Source organism: Terrapene carolina, unplaced genomic scaffold, assembly GCF_002925995.2.
Source record: "Terrapene carolina triunguis isolate 2854851 unplaced genomic scaffold, T_m_triunguis-2.0 Scaffold613, whole genome shotgun sequence".
Taxonomy (NCBI): Eukaryota; Metazoa; Chordata; order Testudines; family Emydidae; genus Terrapene; species Terrapene triunguis.
In genome coordinates, this window is record NW_020664964.1 from 6,967,678 (window position 1) to 6,991,501 (window position 23,824).

Here is a 23,824-nt window from a genome sequence, read left to right on the forward strand (position 1 = left end):
GCAGGGGAACAGACTAATCAGCTGCGGATGCAGGAGAGGGACCAATCAGGGCACAGAGAGGACTCTTTCTGACATGGGCACGGACTCTGTGGGTACTCCGGGGCTGGAGCAACCACAGAAAAAAAAAAGTGGGTGCTCAGCACCCCCTGGTAGCCCTGCCGATCTGCTCCTTCCCCTCCCCCCCAGCACTTCCCACCTACCGGTGGGTCCTGATGATCAGCTCTTTCCCCTCCCCGCAGCGCCTCCTGCCTGCTGGTGATCAACTGTTCAGTGGTGTGCAGGAGGCACTGGGGGGAGAGCGGGGTGCACTTGGGGGAGGAACAGGGTGGGAAGAGGTGGGGTGAGGCCTTGGAGGAAGGGGTGGAGTGGGAGCAGGGCCTGAGGCAGAGTAGAGATCGAGCACTCCCGGAAAAATTAGAAAGTTGATGCCTCTGCTTTCTGAGCTGCAAAAATCCCACACATTGCCTCTTAATTGAAAAAATGCACCGAGGGAGAGGGCGGAGGATCAAAAAAGAGACAATGTCCAGATCTGGGAAAACCTGTACATATGGTAGCTCTAGGTTGTAATAGTACTTGTTCAAGTTCTGCAAATACAGGAGAATCGTGCATCCTGTATTAGCAACACTCATGAGAATTGCGCTGAGCTGTGCAGGATACATGCTTCTGCAAGAGCAATGTTGGAGACTAAAAAGTGGTGCACAGGACTGTGGGAGTTTTAAAAAATGGCATGAAAATTATGGGTGGAGAAAGTGGCATTGTGGGAACTTGACCTCCAGCTCTTAGAAATCCCTTGGCAAATCGCTTGTATATCACAAAGCACTGTGAAAACACACCACAAGGCACTGAGCTGGACAGCAACATGAGGCACACCGACATACTTATCTGTGGTGTACCATGTTTACACTGACGCAATCACTCATGGTGAGTACACACAGGACCATCACAAATACAACCAGGAGCCCGGTAGCACCTTAAAAGAGGACCATCACAAGCACCCAAGTATGCACACACCCAATCGATATACAGAAGTTGGTGGCTGCACTGACCTAACTTTGGGTCAAGCAAACTTTGCAGTGTGCACATGGCATGGAGAACACCAGATACAGAACTTGGATGATTGCCTCCCCATCCTACCCACAGATCAGCCTCCCTAACTTTTCTAATTAAGCACTGTGTCCTATAATTAAATAAAAAGAGCTAAACGAATCTCTTTTAGAACCTCCTTGTTTAAATGCATTCTCTCTCCACAGAGAACGTGAGCGGTCGCTGCACAATCCTTACTGAAAAATATGGTGTGGAAGCAGTTCACTCCTCGCAGAAACAGCATGCTTCCTCCAGCCCAGCCCTCGGGCCGCCTCCACCTCAACTCCTGAATGGTACGCGCGCCTCCCGCCCAGCTCACGCTAACCTCAGCTCCCCTGCCCCTTATACCTAGTCTGCTCCTTTGCGCTCCGGGGCGCCAGTGAAGCCGGCTCAGGGAAAGGGCGGCGCTCCCGGGGGGCTTGTGCAGGCCCTGCGGCCGGGGTGCGAACAGGCTCACTCAGTAGGTCTGCGCAGGCAGGAGTGTGAGCATGTGCAGGAGCCAATAGGACTGGGTTGGGTTTCCTGTTGCCCCTGGGCTGGGGGTGAGCGAGTTGTCGCTGCTGTAGAGTTGTTGCTCCGGGCCCCGGGAACTCAATAGGTGCAGCGGCACACGCGGAATTTGTGGGTCTGGGAGGGAGATATTAGTGCTTCTGGGAAAGGTGGGTCGGTCCCAGCAGGGAGGCGGCTCCGCTCGACTCCAGAAGCATGGCAGGCTCTGGGCCCTTTCGTGCGGTGCTGGCCATGCTGGAAGGCTGCTATGCCGAGGTGCTGGGGCTTGAACAGTTTGTGCAGAGGCTCCGGGAGGCGGCTGCCTGCGGGCCTGGCGAAGCTGAACTGCTGCAGCGCGGAGACTCTGAGCTCTACCAGACGTTTGTGTCCCAGTGCGTGGTGTGCGTCCCCCGGGGAGCCCGAGCCATCCCCCAGCCCCTCTCCTTCCAACAGGTACTGCCTGGGCCGGGGGTCGGTGTTCGCTGGGCAGCGGGAGGACGCTTCAGGGAGGAGGCTGGCGTGCCCCACTCTGTGGTGGGCAGCTATCGCCTACACCGCAAGCCTCTTGCTGGAGCGAAATGAATGGTTCCTGACTTCTTGCCTTTTCCACTGAAAATCATTGGAATTAATCCGCTTTTGAACAGCAGACTCTGTACTCCTGGCCTAGTTTGTTCTTCTGGTTGCTTGTACTCTAGCAAGCACCAGAGTAACCGCGTCTGGAAGGAAGAGCCTCTCTGCTTTCCTAGCCTGGCTTTTCTTCTCTTCTCACTGAAACAGCGATTCTGAAATGCACAGCGTGGATAGTGCTGCCTGGGCGGCAGTCAGCATGGCGGTGGGCGTTTCTGGGGACATTGCACTGCAATAATCTGTAAAAGTGTTTGCACCCAATTAATGGTTGCTGCAAATACTGACTTCTGTTTCTCCCTCCAGCCCCAGATCGCTCAGCTGCCCCCACAAAAGTGTGTGTGGGGGGATCATAGAGCTTTTTGTTGTTTTTCTATGGTCTTTAATTGGCTCGTGGATCTAATGTCGACCCTGCTCCTTGCCCTCCACATGTAATGGTGCTGCTCCTGTTTCCTCTTCTGTTCTTCTTTTCTTCTCTACTCTTGGTTTATGTGTGAGTTAGATCATGCAATTTTTCTTTAAGACAACAGCCACTCAGATGATTACTTTTATTCTTGGGGCTAGGTAATCTCTGTGGCCTGGGGGCAGGGGCTGTCTCTTAGGTTCTCCTGTCACAAGCCCTGCAGTGGGGTGGTTTTTCCTGTTTCCTTGATGGTGATGGATGAGAGCAAGTTTCCTGGTCCCTAGGCTGCATCTAGATCAGAGTCAAATCAGGGTTAAATAAAAGATTATATATGTAAGGTTCCTTGCCTTTGTATTTTCCTTGTACACTAACATCTAAAAATTAAAAACAGTGGTTTGTGTAATCAGAGCTGAATAATATTTTCACATTTTAGGAAAATATAAAGGGAAACAATTCTGTTCTATTCTGTAAACAACAAAATCTTTTTTCCCTTTCTCTTTCAAAGCTACTGTATACAATTATTGAAATGGGACTCCAGCTATAAGCTTATTGACCAATTTGTAAAACCATGAGCTGATATTTTATTGTTGTTAATTTTACGGTAGCACTTGAAGGCCCCAACCAAGACTGGGACCCTGTTTTGTTAGGTGCTGTGCAGACAAGCAGTAGGAGACAGCCTCTGGAATTTACAATCTAAATAGGATAGACAGTGAGTGGGGGGAGAAAGAATTTTGCCAATTTTACATAAAGGGAAATGAGAGGTTATTGACTTGCCTAAATTCAGAGTTGTAGCTTTCAATATGTCATAGCCTGGAGTAGGAGTTTTCAAATGTGACATAATGTGGCATAATCCTTAATCTTGTTTTTAAAAGTCTTAATCTAGAACCAGAGTGTGGGGCTTTGCATGCTCTTGCACACACCTTTTAATAAAAAGGTGTATCTGTTGTTTATTATAAGGGGGTCTGACATGTAAAATTAACTTTTTTCTCTCTCTCTCTTCAGTTATCTAGTGAAAGTGAAGTAGTAATAAGAGTCATTCAAAGACTTTGTGAAAAAAAGAAGAAGAATGTCCTTGCATTTGGGTATACATTATTGGATGAAAACAGTTCCTATTCACAGGTTATGTCTACTTCAAATATATGCAGCTATCTACCTAATACTGCAACAGAAACTCTTCGGATGAGTGTCCTATGGGAAACGTTATTGAGCAGGATAGGGGATGATGTTATGATGTATTTATTGGAACACTGTGCTATCTTTATGCTAGTGCCACCTAGTTGCTCTTATCAAATATGTGGGCAGCCTGTGTATGAGCTTACTTCAAGTAATGCAGCACCTTCCGCAGTGTTTGTTAAACAAAGGTATTCAAAAAGTAGACATAATATTTTGTTTGACTACGTGCGAAAAAAATTTCAGTTATCAAAGACAAACAGGTGGAAATGGAAACCAAGATCAGAAATTAATATCTTGAACACTAAAAGTCAAAGGAATAATAAAACACAAGGCTCTGTGCCTGATTATGAGCATTCTGCCACAGCTAAGGGAGCTGTTGGGCAAAATTCTAAAACAAACAAACAGGTCAGAATGGCCACTGGACACCTGGAAAATCGCAGAGGACCTAACCTATATCCAGTTGCTACAACCACACCTTCAAAAAGGAAGCTTGATAGGGATCAATTTGAAGTTACAGCTAAAAGGATGAAGATAAACCTAAGGGAAGAAGAGGATGCTTGGAACCTTGGTTCTAATGTAGATAAAAATAAGTTCACTCTGGACATCATTTATGATACACAGTCTCTTTCATTTGTAGAATCATTTTCTGTAAATAACTTTATTAAAATAAAGTCCATTTCTCAAGAAAATGAGGGCACAGCAGAGACTCCTGATGCACCTTCTTTAGTGCAGGAAGTTCAAGATAGCAAGGAAAAGTCTGTGACAGATGATGAGAATTCGTTAAGGCTGCGTGTTCAGTGTAATAAACTTTATAAATCTAGCACCGAGACTAAAACAAATTCCAGCAGAGAGGGAGTTGAGCTAGATATCTGTAAATTTCAGGTTGGTTCTGTACAAATGAAAAAAGCAGAAGATACATTTTTAAAATACAGAGGGCTTAAGTGCCCCCCAACTAATATAGCTAAGAAGCTATCCAATAAAATCTCACGTTCCAGAGTGTACATTGGGAGGAAAGGTCTCTTATATTCTTCCAGGAGCTTCCGAGAATGTTTTCCTAAATCATTTTTATTGAATCGCTTAAAAGGCTGCCAAGCAGGGGGACAACGACTTGTAGAAACGATATTCTTAAACAGCAAAATGTTGGTGCAAAAATGCAGTGAAAACACACCAAGTTACAACTGGAGAAAGAAGAGATTGCCCAGACGCTACTGGCAGATGAGAGATGTATTTCAAAAATTGTTAAAGAATCATGCAAAGTGTCCCTATTTAGTACTTTTAAAAAAGAATTGTCCGGTCTGGATTTCTGAGACAAATTCAAGCAAAACTGACACAATGTGTCAGTCAGTTTCATGTGATGGAGTACAGATTGATAGGGAAGCAGAAGGTCAACTTGGGAAAGAGCCTCCTATATGTTTGACTAGCAATGGCAGAGAAGGTGGTTACACTGCTGTTCCAAATGGTTCGTGTTCGCTTTCAAAAAGAACTTCAACTGATTTAAGTATCTTAAGCAACCCTGAGAAATTTGTGTTGGGGCGAACAGAAAATGAAAGACAAAATGCTAAAGACTTCTGTGATCCTGGCTTGAAGGAGCTTCTCAGACAGCATAGCAGCCACTGGCAGGTGTATGTTTTCGTGCGGGAATGTTTAGACCTGGTGGTACCAGCAGAACTGTGGGGTTCTAGCCATAACAAATGCCGTTTTTTTAAAAATGTGAAAACATTCATCTCCCTGGGAAAATTTGCCAGGTTTTCTTTGCAGGAATTGATGTGGAAGATGAGAGTGAATGACTGTACGTGGCTTCGTGTGATCAAAGGTACTAATTGTAATATTAAAATAAGGCATTATACAGTGGAGGCAGCTGACCAATGTTCAGATTTAACCCAAGTGAGGACTTGAACTGAATGTTCAGTGTTGAAAGGCTAGTGTGGTTGCTTATTATTAGGGCTAGATTCTGTGACTTTCCGTGACTTCTGCAGAGGCCAGTGTGGCTGACCCCAGGGCCGCCCAAGCAGCTGGCTCCCCAGGACAGCCACACCAGCCACTGCTCCGGCAGCCCCCAGCAGCGGTCCCGGAGCAGCCGCAGTCCGCTGGCCCCAGGCGGCGGTCCTTGGGTGGCCGGCCGGAGCAGCTGTGGTCCAATGCCCCAGGCCTGCCGCCCCCCCAGCAGCGGCCCCCAGCACCCCCCCAGCAAAACCCCCCCCCCCCCCCCCCCCCCCCCCCCCCCCCCCCCCCGATTTAATCACAGGTATTTTTAGTCTAAGTCATGGATAGATCACGGGCTGTGAATTTTTGTTTATTGCCTGTGATGTGTCCATGACTTTTACCAAAAATACCTGTGACTAAAAATTATACCAACTGGCCCCAGATAGTGCTTTCTGTAGCTAATAGCTAGACAGGTTCCTTTACAACTCCCTGTTCCTATGTGCTTGAAACTTTCACTATTTAAACTCACATTTTCCATGTCTCTGCCTGAAGGTGTTTCTTAAATTTCTTCACTGTGTTTTAATATGTTAGATCTGAAATAATGCATATTGGATGGCATGGCTCTCTCAATGAATACTTTGTTCAGTTTTGGTCACTTTAACTCAAAACAAAATATGTAGAAGGTGTCCAGAGGGGAAAAAAAAATCACTGTTTAGTTTAGAGAGGGGACATGATCGAGTTATAGAAAATAACAAATGATATAGAGAAGCGCAGCTGGGAAAGCTTACTCATGAATTATGAGAGGACATCCAATTAGGCTAAAAGGTAACAAATTTAAAACTGGCAAAAGAAAATACCCTTCTTCAAAATGCAGAGTTAAACTAGAATTTGCTGGCAAAAGATATAAATGACTCCCAAGAGTTCAGGAGGACTTCTAAAAAGTATTGAGCTTATTGATATTAGGACTATCAAAAAAACTTCAGAGAGAGACCCTTATCCTGCAGGATATAAGTCTTATACTAAGCTGTTCTGGGGGTGAGCGTTGGTTTGGTGGAAACTTCCTTTGTGGGATGGATGCTGTTCCATGACCTATTTTTTTGTCCCTTTCTCTGAAGCATCAGGTACCAGCCAATATTAGAGATAGGATATCAAACTAGATAGTCCAGTCTTGCATGGCAGCACGCAATTTAGAAACATATATGTGTGACCCAAACTGACACAGGCCTCTCTTGCTGCCAGGTCGTGTTTTTTTTCTCAGGACAGATAACTAGCAAATGACTGATCTTTTAAATTTCAGAGATGGTATACAGATCCTCATTAAGGATCACCCCCTGTTAAGTCTGGGGAGGAAATAGTTTGCTCTAAAATTTATTATGAACTGAAAAATCACTTAATATGTCTACACTAGGGGGCAACGCTGACATAGGCTTCCTAGTATAGACATTGCCCAACTAGGAACTAAAGGCTAATATTATTAAGTCTGGGAAATTCCTTTTCCTTTCCTTTTTATTTAAGAAAGGAAATTTAAATGGAAGACCTGGGTTAACACCACTTTGAAGTTTACATGTTTGAGAAAGGAAATGAAAAAGTTAAGGGTCCTACAGAAATGTTAATGAAGCCCCAATACACATCATGGATATATTGTAAAATTGAAGTAGTAAAATTATTAGGGAGGAGTGCTAGTTCCTTCATAGGTTAGAGCTCCAGCTACCCATCTGTTGTAAGTTTGACTTTTTTTTTTCCACCCTCCCCACCCCTCTAAATACCCCCAAACTAATTTTTTGCTTGAAATTTCATAGAATCTCATTCATGGACATATTTTGATAAGTTTAGTGAAAATCAAGAAGGCAGTCTTACAGATATGAGATGAAACTAGTCCATTGCTCTTTCAACACTTAATATTTTTTGACATTCATTATCTAACACACACTTGCACATTTAAAAAAACAACCTTGAACTTCATTTATAGGATAGATTAAGACAGGAAAAACAGAAAAATCAGTTGTCTTCTCTCCTATCTGTCTGATTAAGCACTTTCATAACTTTGAGTGTATTGAAGTTAATGGGTATATTGAGCATTGAAGTTAATGAGATTACACACTTGTTCAAAGTTATTCATGTGCTTATGTATTTTCCTGAATCAGGATCTTATGTCTCACATTACTGTAATATGCTCTAATAAATTTGTTAGTCTCTAAGGTGCCACAAGTACTCCTGTTCTTTTTATTACTGTAATACTTGAGCTTAAAGAAACTATTCATTTCCATGTGAATGCAGAAGTACTAATGGGACTGATGTGTTTAATTGATGCACATTTATTTAAAATCTCACATTATAAATGCAGTATTATCAACCCCAAGTAGGGTGACCAGACGTCCCGATTTTATCAGGACTGTCCCGATATTTCCTTGTTTGTCCCGCGTCCTGACCAATGTTAGGTCGGGACACTGGACAAACAAGCAAATACTCCGGAGCTCGGAAGTGCTCGCGCCCCCCCTGTCCCGACTCAGCCCCCTCCCCCCCCCCATTGGCTCCCTCCCCGAATCCCCGCCTCTTCCCCAGGCTCACCATTCCTCCTTCCTCCACAAGCACTGGAGGGAGGCCCGGGAGACGCAGGGGAAGCGCAGGGCCAGGGTGAGTGAGAGTCCGGCCTGGCCCCGAGTGCAGGCAGGACTCAGTCGGGCGGTAGGGAGAGTAGGGGGGCGGCCCGCAGGGCCAGGTGGTGGCTGTTCTCCCCCCCTGGGCAGCGGGACTCGGGAGCAGCCGCTGCTGCAGCTCCCACTGCCACGGGGGGAGGAAGCGGCCGATGGCCAAGCTCGGTGGCTGCGGCTCTGGCGCCCGGGCCCGAGCCCAGCTGGTGTAATCCCGCGGCGGCCCCGGGACGGAGGCATCGGCAGCCCAGCCCCGTTCGTTCCCCTGCGGGACCCGAGCGGGATGGGGGGGCTGGGGCCTGCTGCCCCCACTCTGGGGCCGCCGCGGGATTGCACCAGCTGGGCAGCAGCCCAGACGCGACTGGCCAGGGGCTGGGCACAGCGTGCGCGCTGCTAGGTCCCCGCAGCAGGCCCAGGCTTGGGGGGTTCAGGGGCGCCAGAGCCACAGCCGCCGAGCTTGGCCATCGGCCATTTCCTCCCCCCGCGACAGTGGGAGCTGCAGCAGCGGCTGCTCCTGAGTCCCGATGCCCGTGGGGGAGAACAGCCGCCGCCTGGCCCTGCGGGCTGCCCCCCTACTCTCCCTACCACCCGACTGAGTCCTGCCTGCACTCGGGGCCAGGCCGGACTCTCACTCACCCCGGCCCCGCGCTTCCCCTGCATCTCCCGGGCCTCCCTCCAGCGCTTGTGGAGGAAGGGGGGAGGGGGGGGGGGGTTTTTTTTTTTTTTTTTTTTTGCCCCGCCCCCCCCCCCCCCCCCCCCCCCCCCCCCCCCCCCCCGTGTCCCGATATTTGACTTGGGTGATCTGGTCACCCTAACCCCAAGCATTCAAAAATCACGAGTCAGGCTACACAAAAATCACAATATTGGATTAAAAATTACAAGAATTTAAAAAAAAAAAAGACTTTTTTTTTAATTTGACTTCTGATTTCTGTGGTTTTAGGGTGCACTAGCTTCATGTTTCCAAGCTTTTCTCCATGACCATGAGAGCTAGAACTTTACTTCAATGAAAGCTGAGATTCTCATGAAATAATATGAATCAGAAGCAGGGGCTTTAAGAAAATCTCCAAAAATCTCAGGCAGTGTTTTAAATGCAATTAAGTGTCTTGTATCATGTGACAAACATCAGAAGCTTTTTGTGTTGAATAATTTAAGACTTCAGAAATTATACTAGGTAAAGTGAGACATTAATAAAAGACTTTGAGGCATGTGTAATTCTCATACCTAGCTTTGGATCAGATTGTACTCCCTGCATGCAGAGGGGATCTTCTACGCATGGGTCCGTCTCTCTTATGGGGAATGGGTTGGCATTCACCAGAGCAACATGTTCCTCACTGCAACACAAAGATGGGTGCTTTGTGAATGCTGGGACCTATGCAGAAGGTAGGCAAAGAGGGCAGTGAGTGAAGGTGCCCAAATTCTGTTATGTTACTATGGATCCCCCTGCTGTAGGTGTGATTCCTCTTTAAGGAGAAGCGCCTCTGGGGCAGTCACTGGGTCTGGGAGTTGTCATAAGCTTGGAAGCCACTGGAGACTGGGAGCTGGCATAGGACCATCCGCTGATCACTCCAGGATCTGTGTGATTCCCTAGGATTCCACAGTCTGTTCTGTGTGAAGGCAATGGCATGGTCCAGTGGTATGGGCACTAGCGTATGAGACCTGAGTTCAAGTCCCTGTTCTGCCACAGATTTCCTGTGTGACTTTGAGCAAGTTACTTAGTTTTTCAGTGTCTCTGTTCCCCATCTGGAAAATGGGGATAATAGCACTTTCCCTCCCTCACAGGTGAGGGTTAACGTATTAAAGATTAAAAATGCATCCACACTGCATGCTTCTTTCAGCAGCATGTAACGTACATACATGTGTAGACCCCTAGCATGGGTATAAATAGCAGTGTAGACTGTGAGGCCTAGCTTAGGAGAGTAAAGAGATGCTTGAAGAGTGTGTGTATGTACTCGAATATATACCTGACACGGCTCTCTACTTGCCCAAGTCATGCCTCCCTGTCTACGCCGCCGTTTTTAGCAGCAGTGTCCTCCTGCCTCCTGCTGGAGCCTTTCACGCTGCAGCGTGAAGTGGTAGTGGTGTGCTTTTCACTGTGGTGTGTAGCTATATGTACGGTAAATGCTGCTGCCAGTGGTATATAGTGTAGAGGTAGCCTGAGATTTCAGCCCCTTTAACACCCCATACTATGGAAGAACCTAAGGTGGTGGGTATTGGGCCTTTTGACATTATAATTATAGAAAATTTAATCAGTTCTTTTGTAGGATCTATTGGTTATTCTTAGGTCAGATGGTACTTCTTGTCAATTATAATTCAATATTAAAAGCCAAGTAGCTTTTTCTATTTGTCATCAGGTATGAAATGAGAAGAAAAAACCTCCAACTATAAAGCTTATTTTCAGTCCCTTTCAACTTGGTGAAAACCAAACTTCTTGATACTTGTCATGCTGTGTCCAACCATAACACAAATATTTTGGTTAGTAATTCTGGGTGCATCAGAAAATGCATTTTCAAAATATCTGGATACAAATTTTTAGTGTCCCAAATTCTTAAATTTCAGCTAATATCTTTTTGACTCACTGTATTTCAGAGAATATGCTCCCTAGAAACTCCAGTAGGATCTTGCTTTTTGGCCCTGATCCAGCAAAACTCTTAAGTATATGCTTAACATTTAAGCATGCTTTGCAGTTTGGTGGATCGGAACCTTTTTTCTCCATGAGTAGCAGCATCTTTTTTCCTGTCCTCCATCCCTTCTCTAAAGACTGATTCTATAATGGTGAGAGATTTACATCTGTTGTCCCATATGTAGAAAATGAACTATCTGTTGCAAAGATAACTTCCAAATGTGTTACTTTCATATGTGTATTTTATTGCCTGGATGCTAGAACTTCATTTTCAGAGTTTTTCAAATGTTGAGTGTGGTTTTTTTTCGGTGATGTTACCTGACATCCATTGAAACGCACTTTATTTTATTTATTTAAATTATGGCAGATTTCCACCAAGATTGAGGCCCTTTTGTGTGCTAGGTGCTGTATAGAGTCCCTGCCCTAAAGAGCTTTCAGGCGAGATATATAAAGGGTTGGGGACAAGGACATACTTGTATCCCCATTTTACAGATGGGGTAAATGAGTTTCAACTGTAACTCTCTTATGAAATGTCTTGTTTGGAAATATGTTTAACAGGAATCAAAATTACCACCCATGTGAGATATGGCTGAGTTAACATTTCTATAGGAATCATAGCCTTTTCACTTCTTGACTTATTTTAGTTGTCCTGTTAGCATGTTTTGTTTAATGTTGATTTTGTATTTAATTTGAAAATATTTCTGGCAGAGCACCATAAATCCTGCATTGTAGGGCAGTATTTTTATTGCTTCCATTGCATGACTACTAAAAAAGATACCATCCAGTTTGAATATGACAGTGATCTGAGGTGATCTCACTTTATTGGGCCATCAGAATATTTTTAGTACAATGTTTGACAAAACAAAGATAACTGCAACTGAAATCCAGACTACAGCCATTATGTTTTTTTTTATTTATGATGTCCATCTTGAACAAAATCCACCTCTGCAATTAATCTGTGTAGAAGTTTATTAGGAAGCACAAGTATTGCGCTTTTCCTCAGTTAGCCCCACTGGCTCCCCCATTAATTGCAGAATCTGGTTCAAAATTTTTATCATTTGCTTATAAAACAGTCCATGAACTAATAGCTCGCATCTCTCTTCTTTGTAATAATTTAGGGCCAGTTTCATCTTTTCCCTCACAATATCTTGCCACTATGCATGCAAGAGTTTTCTCTGCATGCCAAGGGCTAGAGAGTGGAGAAAGTAAGTTAGATATAATTATTTCTCCTTTGGGCTACTAAATTTATCACTGATCTGAATGGTTCCATTTCAACACTTATATTGGTTTCCCATGAAGCATTTTGCAACTACAAACTATTCTTTTTATCTTTATACTTAACATGTGCCATGCTTAAAGTCTGCCTAATAAAAAAAATGGGGGCTTAGGCTACTTGGGGGACCAGTTATTGTAAAATTGTTTGGCAGTTTCTCTATCTCCCTTTTCCAACCTCAGCCTAAAAAATAGTGTGCACGTGTGTTGGCTTTTAGAAATGTGAATGACAGATTCTGAATATAATTGAATTCTGCTTATTGTAGGTGATCATTTTGTTCCTGCTTTGGAACACCATTACCGTGAAGAAATTTTGGCCAAGTTCCTATACTGGCTTATGGATACCTATATTGTACAGCTGCTCAGATCATTTTTCTACATCACCGAGACCATGTTCCAGAAGAACATGCTTTTCTTCTACCGAAAACTAATTTGGAGCAAGTTACAGAACATTGGAATGAGGTATTTCTAATAAAAGTCTACCTTTTATGAAATATGGAAACCTTACATTTTGCAGTAGTTAAGGTTAAAACTTTGCCCCTCCATCCCATTTTCATTCACTCAATTTCTTAACTCATTTTGAGATTAAAATGTTTATGCTGTGCCAGTTGTGTGGGAAAACTGATTAAAATCCCTTCAACCATTTTTGAGTTCTCCAAGTGGGGTGTGGGGGATGAGAGAAGTATTTAATTTGTTTATATTAAAACAAATGTCTCTTTCTCATGGGTAACTCAAACAAATGAACTTCAGAACTAAAAAAATAAAAAGTTACACATGGATAGTGGCAAAGTCCCATAGTCAGATTGTCTTCCCAATGTTAAAAGCTACTGAATTCATTTAATCAATGTTCAGTTTAAAAAAATAATAATTCTATAGTACTGGATTGTGGCATTACATAGTATCACAGCTAGGTTTTTCACCTTTAATAATGTCATGCAATAGGAAATGCTATAGCTTTTGCTTTTAAACAATGTAATTCTAGAACTCAATATTGTTTTTATCTTTTAAAAAAGTTTCACACATTCGAGTTCTTTGATAATGCAATATTTAAATTTGCAATTTTGAACCCTAAGGTGAGGAAATGCAGAAGTTTAAGATCTAATGACAGTGTTCATTCAAATACATTGTATATATATGGTAACTTCAGTTTAGTTCTTATAGACTACTAACTAAATAGATTAATGTATTGTATGTACAATTTGACCAAATTAACACTGATAAGGTCTTTGGGACAACTACTGTATCTTCATATGTGTTGGTACAATACCTGACCCAAGGAGGCCTATTGTATTAATGTATATGGAGTATATGTTAACATAATCCAGTCACTGTCCAACATTAAACAGTTTTAAACAAAGTTTGGGGTTCGGTATACAGAGAGCTCAGTCTGCTTAATACCATGGCAAACACACCTTTTATTAAAGATACAAAAATTAAAAAACAATGTAGTATCTGAAATACAAAATATTAAGGCCTTCATTTTAAGACCATCCCTTGTTCCCAATCCTTCCCCCCCGGAAGGGACCTCAGGAGGTCATCTAGTCCAAACCCCTGCTCAAAGCAGGACCAATCCCCAGACAGATTTTTGCCCCAAATCCCTTACTGGCTCCCTCAAGGATTGAACTCACAACCCTGGGTTTAGCAGGCCAATGCTCAAACCACTGAGCTATCCCCCCTGCTGAAAAGCGTTTTTAGAAAGAAACCCCCTTGTTTGATGGCCTAGCCAAAGGTTGTAACTCCTTTTTGGGGAAAAAAGAAGTTAGTTCAGATGGGCTGGAACTGTCACTGTTGCTGCTGCTGTTAAAGTCTGATCCCGTTTCCTAAGAAGACAAAACAAGACAAACACACAAAAGGTGAGACAAGAGAACAGCAAAGCTAGAAAATGCAGTGTTTGTCTCTGATGTTGAGTTGTAACTTGCAGCCTTACTGTTAGAAAAACATAGGCAAAGCACATGGGCTTATCAGCTCCCCTAAGACCTGTCAAACTTGTACCAGCATTGCTGATTAGGACATTGTTTTAGTTGTTCTGTTTCTGGTCACAGGCTTATTGCAGTGTTCCAAAATATGCAGTCTTGGCTGGCTAAGCCAGAGTCTTATTAGAAAGAAGAAGAAAAAAAGGGGGTTAGGAAAGCGGTTAAATAAGGTAGGGAAGGAAAAGGACATGTGGGCCAGGGGACGTTGGAAGGAAAAGGCGAGAGAGTCATGTTGCAGGTGGTGGCTGGGCTTCAGCCAGAGAAGTTAAAGGTGGTGATGCTGGGTCCCTCTCTCTGGCTTGGTCTAATAGAATATCTCTCAGGATCAGGATAATGAAGGCCCAGTTCTCAAGAGATGAGGTGGCAACCATGATGGTGAAGTTCTCTCCTTCCCCGCTAGCATCGCCAGTAGCCTCTGTCCATTAGTCTGTATTTTCCTCCCAAAGTCTTTTTTCTTGTTTTTTAAACAACCCCAAAAGGAAGTGATGGGCATAATAGTCCATCTGCTTATTATTTTCATAGAATCATAGAATATCAGGGTTGGAAGAAACCTCAGGAGGTCATCTAGTCCAACCCCCTGCTCAAAGCAGGACCAATCCCCAACTAAATCATCATTTTGTCCACCAATTAGGCTTAGTTTTTGACACACCAATTTGGGTCCAGTTTCACACTTTTCTTGTTGACCAGGCATGATCGTAAGAGCCCTTGAGATATATCAGTAGGCCTTTTTGTTTGGACTAATTCAGTCTTGCTTTTTTACACCTTTTCATATCAACACTTGTTGTTATAGATTATTGCAACATTCCATTATCTTTCGCTTCTCACAACTTGAGTTCACAATTGGGCCTATAAATTTGGCCTAATTATCACAACAAGTCCACGGTTGTTGCATCTTCTGGGCAAAACACATTATAAATATTATATAATAATGAGCATTGTTTGGCATACCATATCTTGGGTTCAAACTAGCAACCTTAATGTGCACAAACACATAGGCTTTTACACTTAATACATTACAAAAGATTAATTTATTTTATATTTGATTAATAGCATCTAACATAACCAAATAACATTAAATATTGAACTTAATAAATACTAACAATGTTTTCAACTTTGTTTTTAAAAAAGAAGAATCTGTACAGAAAGACCAGGAAGTTTTATTTACCAAAAAATAAAACAAACACTAGCAACATTGCAGTGTGATCCATGGAAGTGGACCCCTGCATACAGACCCATTTACTTGAATGGGACTCTGCACCCTGTGGCCCCATCCTAAAATCTGATCCATGCAGGTGGGTCCTTATGCCTATGTGTGACATTACCCAATCTGGACTCATGGACAACTGTCCCCCCTCAATTCTCCAAGCTGGAGTGCTTTTTACACTGCTTCGTTGTGAGAACAACCACTCCTGGTCTGATTACACACAGCCTCCAGCATGTAAATCACTCCCAGCTATATTGTAAGAGTGCTCTAGCCAGCCGACATGAGCAAACTCCCATTCCCAGACTTCCCTCCAGAAATGTGCATCTTGTACTGCCCAGCACCCTCCTGGACAATATAAGCGCATATAAAGTCAGTCATTTTATTAATAGAAAATGATGTGCACTAATCCTGTTATTCCAAATGAAGTTTCCCATACACTTCAGTCCAAACATACTGGTTTAGATAAAACAAATCTATTAACTACAGAAGGAGAGATTTCAAGTGATTACAAGTCATGAGGCATAAAAGTCAGAACTGGTTACCAAGAACTAAAAGATAAAACTAAAAGATAAAACGCAACTAACACCTAACTTAACAAGCTGAGTGAATTCAAAGCAAAGGTGTCTCTCACCACAAGTTCCAACATCCTTACTGGTTGTGTGGACAGAAGCCTTAATTCTATTCTGAATAATGCTTTTAGCACAATCTGTTTCCTTTGGTAAAATAGTTTCCACACAGATAATTGAATATATGTGATTATTTCCTGAAACTGAATGCTTCACTCGGAAGATAAAATATATGCAACTTATTGTATTTAAGTCCCTTTAAACTTAATGTCCGTTTTTATTTTAGAAACCATTTTGCCAAAGTGCATCTTCGTGCATTATCTGCAGAGGAAATTGAAAAAGTACAGCAGAAGAAATGTGTTCCTATGGCATCAAAACTTCGGTTCATCCCTAAACCAAACGGGTTGCGACCTATAGTAAAAGTGAACAGTGTTTCTGGAGCAAAAACATTGAACAGGAAAAGCAGAGACAAGAAGGTCACTGTATTCTGAATTTGCCTATGTTCTTTTTTGTCACATTGTAACTAATATCCAAGGGGGTTGTGGATAGTTGTTTATATTATGTATAAATAAAATAAATTTTAAAATAAGATTGCAAACTCAGGCACTCAAAAGTCAGGAAATGCCAAAACTAAGGTTGGTCATGCAACTCTATTTTGGGCCCTCCATGCATATGCATTATGACCATCTTTTTAATTACAAGATCACATACAAATCCCCCCACACACCCTCCCCTTTCCCTCACCCTGGATTCATTCAGAGTATAGTTTTACTAGTGTTAACTGAATGAACAGTTATTCAACATTTATTTTAATACTCATTGCAGTAAATAGAGGATGGGACCATATACTGGACAAACAGTCCAAACCCTGCAGTGAAAAACTCTAAATTAATAATTTCCTTATGGGTTTTTCTGTGATTCTCATCATAGAATCAGAGTGCTTCACAAATATTCACAATACCTGGGTAAAATGAAAGGATACTACTCCCAGTTTACAGATGGGGGAACTAAGGCACAGAAGAATATCAAGACCAAAATTGTTGAAGTAATTTGGGATTCCCAAATTGATGTGCCTAGGGCCTAATCTTCAGAACATTTTTATCATACTTTATATGTTCCAAATACAGCTCCAATTGACTTCAGTTGCTGTTGTGAATACTCAGCATTTCTGCAAATCTGGCATTTTGTGTCTCAGATTGGGCACCCATGAAATGAGGGATACAATTAATGGCCATTTATGAAAATTTTGATTTAAGTGACTTGCCCAGCAACGTACAAGAATTCTTTGGGCAGAAGCAGGGATAGAATTAGTTTCCCCAGGGTGTCATTCAACTTCCTAAACCACAAGACCATCATTTCTTTTCCTGCAAATCTCCTGCCTTATTTACTACACACTTTCCAACTTCAAAAACAAATGGGGCCAGAGCCCTATAGACACCAGCCCCATTCACTACGCAGCCCTGATTCATCCCCCCAGCAGGTCCATCCTATGCAGTGAAAGAATCAGGGGGCCCGTGAAAAAAATAATATGTGATCATGTAATTAAATACTCATTACATATGTTCAAGCAGGTTGAATTAACATTGGCCAGGCAGTTCCTAGCTCTTGAGTGCTCAACTTTGCAACCTTAGCTTTCTTTTGATGTAGCTTTTTATGCTATGTTTTCCCTAATTTCTTTTAAAAAAAGGCACAAATGAAATAGGAATTTTATCACGTGGAACTATACTGACTCCTTTTGAAGGTCAAGGTGATCTTTTCATTTGAATCAGGACACTTTTCCCCCAATTGCATACTAATTGCAATGTCAGAAAAGAAACAGATTTTTAAAGTTCTGTGAAGGTCTCTCTTAATAGATCTGATGAGTCCTTTGGGAAAGTTGATAGTCTTTTCAAAGATCCCATCTGAGTCTTTAAGATTTTCAGGTATGTTCACCAAAGTGGATTAGATCGGTCATCCACCCTGTTTTCTGATGGTTCTCCAGTATAGAACTTGGCTTGTGCAGCAATAGACCAAATTGCAGGAGAACATTTTGAATTTTCAAAAATCTTTGGCTCTCTCAAGTTGATCAAAAATATTTTGAAAATTTTCAACCAGCTTAATTTTTTTAACAAACCTATTTAAAAACTTTGAAGTAAGTGTGTGTGTGTGTGTGCGCGCAGATTTTTTCCTCCTAGGATTGAGGACAGTATGTAACAGAATGTTAAACTGCTATGTGGCGCAATGTGTAAAATTGTTATTTAAGCTAACCTTAGCCATACGTAGCAGAGCATTAAAGGATCTTATAATGAACACATCTGGTGTAAATCTCTCTGAGAAGTAAGCTCTGTAGTCAGTCTATATCTGATACTGAAGCCTGAACTGCTACTAGCAGACCTGCAACCTAGTCAACTAGTGCCAAAAGAGAACAGATACAAAAGGAACAAAGGTTGCAGGATCTCATCAACATGCCACTCTTCAGTGACCCAGAGCACTTCAGCTGTGACAGACTTTCACAATGGGTAGACCGAAAGCAGTATTTTGCAAGATTTCGCATTGCAAACAAGGTAACAGGTATCATCTTTAATTTATGCTATGGGCAAGAAGCAGAGCATTTATTTAAATCCTTTGACTTTACTGAATACATTCATAAAAGAGACTGTGAAATGGTTCTGGCTATGTTTGATGCATACATTATACCTCTGAGAAATGTAGTTTATGAAAGACCATGTTTTCAACAGAGAATTCAAGAACAAGGGGGAAATGTTGAATGGCTGAAAACTGAGATTTTTGGAACTTGAAAACATGAAAATATCAGAGACAGGCTGGTTATTGGGTTAACAGATAAATTTTTTTCACAGCAGCGGCTATTGAAGGCATACTTAACCCTATCCACAAAAGCAGTCTGAACTCTTCAAACAGCAGAAGAAAAGGCAGGAGCAACTTGAAAAACCTGAAACTAGCTTAGAATCTCTAAACAGCAGGATGGCTAAAAGTCATTATAAAACTCGGGGTCTATCACTTGTGACTACACAAAACTTGCTTGGAGAGTGAAATTGAATATTTATGACAAGACTATCGATTTCTTGTAGTCATCTCAGAAGGGGCTTACAATTGCCTTAAATGCCTCCAAGAGCTAGAGTCACCTGCAACAGCTCTGACTAGCCCTGGAGGTATTCTGAACTGCATGGGCCAGTTCACCACAAAAACAACATACAAAGACAAAAGCTTTGCATTCAGAGTACATGTGATCAAAGACCTTCTCAGCCACAGCATGGCAGCTGTGATGGGCCTAGTAAGAAAGGTGGAAGAATTCAACAGAGGATTTGATGTTATTGGACATTTGAAAGGAGATACTGTAAAAATTAGTTTAGCAGACAATGCTGAACCATACAAATTGGATGGACAAGGAGGTTGGACAACTCTAGCTTCGTAAAGAAAAATAATTCAGGCCCAGATCATATGTGATCAAGACTGTCAGTGGAGAGTTCAAGAGAAACCATTGATAACTACAGTTTGTTCCTCAGGAGGAATAATCAACAGAGAAGACTCTATAGATGGTGGATGCAGAATAAGAAGACTCAAGGATTCCAAACTGACCATAGCCAGTTGTTGCAACTAATGGACAGTCAGATGACTAAGCCATTATGCGTTCAGGCCATGTAATTAGAAAACCAGTATGATTCAGAGATACTTAACAGACTGATACTTACTGAAGTTCAAAGATAGTGTTGTGACAAAGTTCCTCCTCTATCTTGGTGGGTCCTGTGCTTATTGGCGGATTTTCTTGCCTCAGAGATTCACCATGTGGGTTGGGGAACAGCCCAGAGACCTTCCCCTCTGGAAGACCCCACAGTCCAGGTCAATTGGGAGGTTTGGGGGGAACCCGGGCCTGCCCTCTACTCCGGGTTCCAGCCCAGGGCCCTGTGGACTGCAGCTTTCTATAGTGCCTCCTGTAACAGCTGCATGACAGCTACAACTCCCTGGGCTACTTCCCCATGGCCTCCTCCAACATCTTCCTTATTCTCACCACAGGATCTTCCTCCTGGTGTCTGATAATGCTTGTGCTCCTCAGCACTCACTCTCAGCTCCTTGTGCCTCTTGCTCCCAGCTCCTCACACTCACACTACAAACTGAAGTGAGCTCCTTTTAAAACCCAGCTGCCCTGATTATCCTGCCTTAATTGATTCTAGCAGCTTCTTCTTAATTGGCTCCAGGTGTCCTAATTAGCCTGCCTGCCTTAACTGATTCTAGCAGGTTCCTGATTACTCTGGTGCAGCCCCTTTCTCTGGTCACTCAGGGAACAGAAAACTACTCATCCAGTGACCAGTATATTTGCCCTCTACCAGACTCCTGTACCCCACTGGTCTGGGTCTGTCACAGTGTATATTTGTAAACGGTAGGAATGTAGAACTTTAAAGAGTGAGAGGTAATGGAATGCTAAACTGTATTATAGTGGTCAACCACATAAAAATGCCTTACTTAAACTAACCTTAGCATACTTGGCAAAGCATTAAAGAATCTTATAGTGAACACATCTGATAAGTGTCTCTGAGAAGTAATCTCTGTAGTCTGTCTATATCTGATACAGGTGCCTGATCTGCTAGTAGCAGCCATGCAACCTATTCTGTACAAGAAGTATGTGACCCAGTATCCCTTTTCTGTGTGTAATTTGTAGCTTTTCTCTACCTATAATGGGGTAACTTGAAGTGCAGGTACCTAGTTTTACACCAGCAGTACAATTTAAGGAGCAGATTTTGCAGGTACAAACTGTTTTTTTTTTAAATGTGAGGCTTTTGTGGTCATTGTCTAGATGTGATTAATGACAGAGTGTGACTTTCACCCTCTGGACACGTTAAAAAAAAAAGTTGGAGAAGTAAATTAGGCAGTAATTTTGTTAAAAATAATTACTAATCTTATTATGTAAACCATTAAAGTAAAATCAGACACAGTAGAATTGTTATACTAAAGAAATAAAATCTAATCTGCTTGATTTTCACAGTTTTTTATTGAAATCTATAATTGATTTTTCAGTGTAAAAACATGCTCCGAAACACCAAAAAAATTCGGAAATTACAAATTTCTGTACACCTTTGTCATGATTAACATATAACTTTGAGAGGGTGAGAACTCTGCAGTCTGTGTACAAACTTGGGAGGATTCCTAATCCCCAAACTCTGAGACAGGCAAGAGATGGGAATCCTGAGGGGGCAATTTTGTGGTCTTCAGCATCTTGAGCAGCCAGCTCTGACAACTCTTGGATGTCATTTGTTGGTTTCAGAGGGAGTTGTGTACAGCTCTGATTTGCTGCAGGATAGTTATGTAATGTAAAGTTGTTTGCAACAGGAATAAAAGCTTTGAGGCGTTTTCTGTGACAATGACCATTAAAGCATTATTGAGGCTTTTTGTGTAGTGCAGCTTACTAGAGAAAATATAGTAAAGATATGAGTCAGTTTTGTCTATTTGCCTTTTTTTAACACTCTGTGATTTCAGTAATTATTAGAGAGCCCTGGGTGCTCATTTTTTTGTAAGTAAAATCTACATACTGAACGTGAAATATAATATTTTAAGTTTGGCTTTTGGTTTCCCATAGGTTCATTATTTCAACACTCAACTTAAAAATCTATTTAGTGTTCTGAATTATGAACGAACCGAAAACACCAGTCTTCTAGGCTCCTCAGTGTTTGGGAAAGATGATATATATAAAATATGGAGGAAGTTTGTTTCTGAAGTTCTTGAATCAAATGATAAAATACCTCGTTTCTACTATGTGAAGGTATGTTTCCATTATATTTTTTCTCCATTGTTCAAACTGATCTTGTTGAAATAATGAAGGCTTTTATTATTTTTTTTAATATTATTTAGGACCACTTTTTTCTTAAAGGTAAGCTTTTCTACTAGCCATGAGCTGAGTGTACAATTGTTTTTCAGCAACAGCTGATGTTCTTAATGCAGCACAGGGAGCTGCTTTCACTGGATTTTTCTGTTTCCATAATGCTGATTCTTTCCCAGTGAGGGGAGTGTTTCATTTCTTTTCTAGAATATTTGAATCAGGTAGTAGTCAAACTATTATGGATCATGTATGTACTTGTTTAATAGCTTCTAGCACTTTTTGTATAAGTGTATATGAGCAGGTGTGGGTGTGTTGGTTGGGATTTTATTTTCTTTAAAATGTAAGTTCAGGGCTTGGGAAGACTTGCCAGATGGGTTTTCAGTCAGAAGAGTATCTCTGTTATCAAAATTACTCCTGGGGGGATTCTATGCCAAAAAATTCAAAATTTTGCAAAATTCTGCATATTTTATTTGTCAAAATAATGCAATATAATCACACCCGTTTCAATTGTTTGGGTAATTTATTTAAACTACAATACAGAAAAATGTCACAATAACTATTCAGCATTTCCTAAACACATGAAAGTTAAGTTACAAATACTTGGTAACTAATACCCTGAATTCCAGTTATAATCCTGGATTTTCATTTAAATTACATTACAGAACACCAAACAGGAAAAAAAAAGTAGAATGTCATTTTAAATTGCTCAGACTTTCACACATGAAAGTCATACAGTTTTGCTAATCATTGTCCTGGACCTGGCTGGGTACTTTGGGAAGTGCTTGATTCTGATTGTCCTGACATTTTATTAACTGCTTGGTAAATGTTCTATTTGCCTTCAAAGCCTTTTTTTTTTTTTTTTTTTTTTTAATGAGTAAATAAAATAAATCCTGAGTTGAAATCTAACCCCATTGTGCCACTTCGGCACAGGAAAAAAGTGAAAAAGAACATAAATCTTCCTAGTTGAGGATTCCATAAGAAGAACATAAGTAACTATTCCCTTACTGTCATTTATAATAAGGCTCTTTTACATCATTCTGGCAATGTAGGGGCCTTAAAACTTTCACAGGTTTTATGCTCCTGGGGGAATTGACAGAGAATGGGAATAGTTAACTAACAATAGGAACATTAACAATGTTACTACTTAGGCTGCTATATTTCTGCCTCAAAGAATGAGAACAATTAACCATCAACAGCAACTTTAACAACGTTATTACACAGTCAGGCTGCTACAGTTATGCCTCAGAGAATGAGATGATTTAACTAACAGGCAGGCTGCTACATTTCTGCCTCTAGCCTGCCTCGTGCATAATAAAAAGCCCTACCCTTCCACGCCAGCGAGCTGCAGTAGCAAATGAGAGGGACAGAGTCTCTCTCTCTCTTGCTTTTTGGCACGCACATACCCCCAGCCTTGCCCCCCCGATGGTGATCAACCATGCAGGCACACATGCTCAGCCTCCCTCCCCGTCTCTGAGGCTGCTCCAGGCAAGCTGGAACAGATGTGCTGCCTGGGCTGCTGGGGAATTGGTGCGTGTGACGGGTTGGACCCCCGTCCAGGATGCCACCTGATGTACTGGGGTCCCACTGCATCCGCACGTTCCACCAGCCTGGGCTTCCTCACCCTGTCCTTGCTGTGCCAGGCCCTCAAGCCTTCTCTAGTACACACACAGGTAAGGCCACACCCAGCTGCAGACACAGACTGAAATCAGTTGTGTGTGGAAAGATTCAGCTCAAGGATTTATCCAACACTCACATGCACACCTCCTTTGGGGTGTAAAACCAAAATAATATTGTCTTGCGCAATATAGAAAGATCTGCACAATGCAAGCTCATAAAAATTGCCCCCTCCCTCAAGATGGAGAGAGAGATGCACAGCTTTTTGCCTCCTCTCTCCCACCCTGGATATGAATTTCACAAACTGGGTTTTGAAATGAACAAGAAATAAGTTTATTAACTACAAAAGTTAAATTTTAAGTGATTATAAGGGATAACAAACGGAACAAAGCAAATTACCGAGCAAATAAAACAAAACAC

General features: G+C 42.0%; 1 protein-coding gene across 8 annotated transcripts in view; it reads left to right on the forward strand.

Annotated features, from left to right (window-relative positions):
• The first annotated feature begins 1,648 nt into the window (after positions 1 to 1,648).
• The window catches only part of TERT (telomerase reverse transcriptase), a 121,868-nt gene continuing 99,692 nt past the window's right edge, over positions 1,649 to 23,824 (forward strand). For all 8 annotated transcript variants that reach the window (XR_002907830.2, XM_024195091.2, XM_024195094.2 and 5 more), the window contains exons 1-5: positions 1,649 to 2,025; positions 3,602 to 5,585; positions 12,505 to 12,700; positions 16,268 to 16,457; positions 21,551 to 21,733. Coding sequence is in view for 7 of the 8 variants with exons in the window: in XM_024195091.2 (XP_024050859.1) it covers positions 1,789 to 2,025; positions 3,602 to 5,585; positions 12,505 to 12,700; positions 16,268 to 16,457; positions 21,551 to 21,733 (2,790 nt within the window). In the remaining variant the exon portion in view is untranslated. The remainder of the gene's footprint in view (positions 2,026 to 3,601; positions 5,586 to 12,504; positions 12,701 to 16,267; positions 16,458 to 21,550; positions 21,734 to 23,824) is intronic.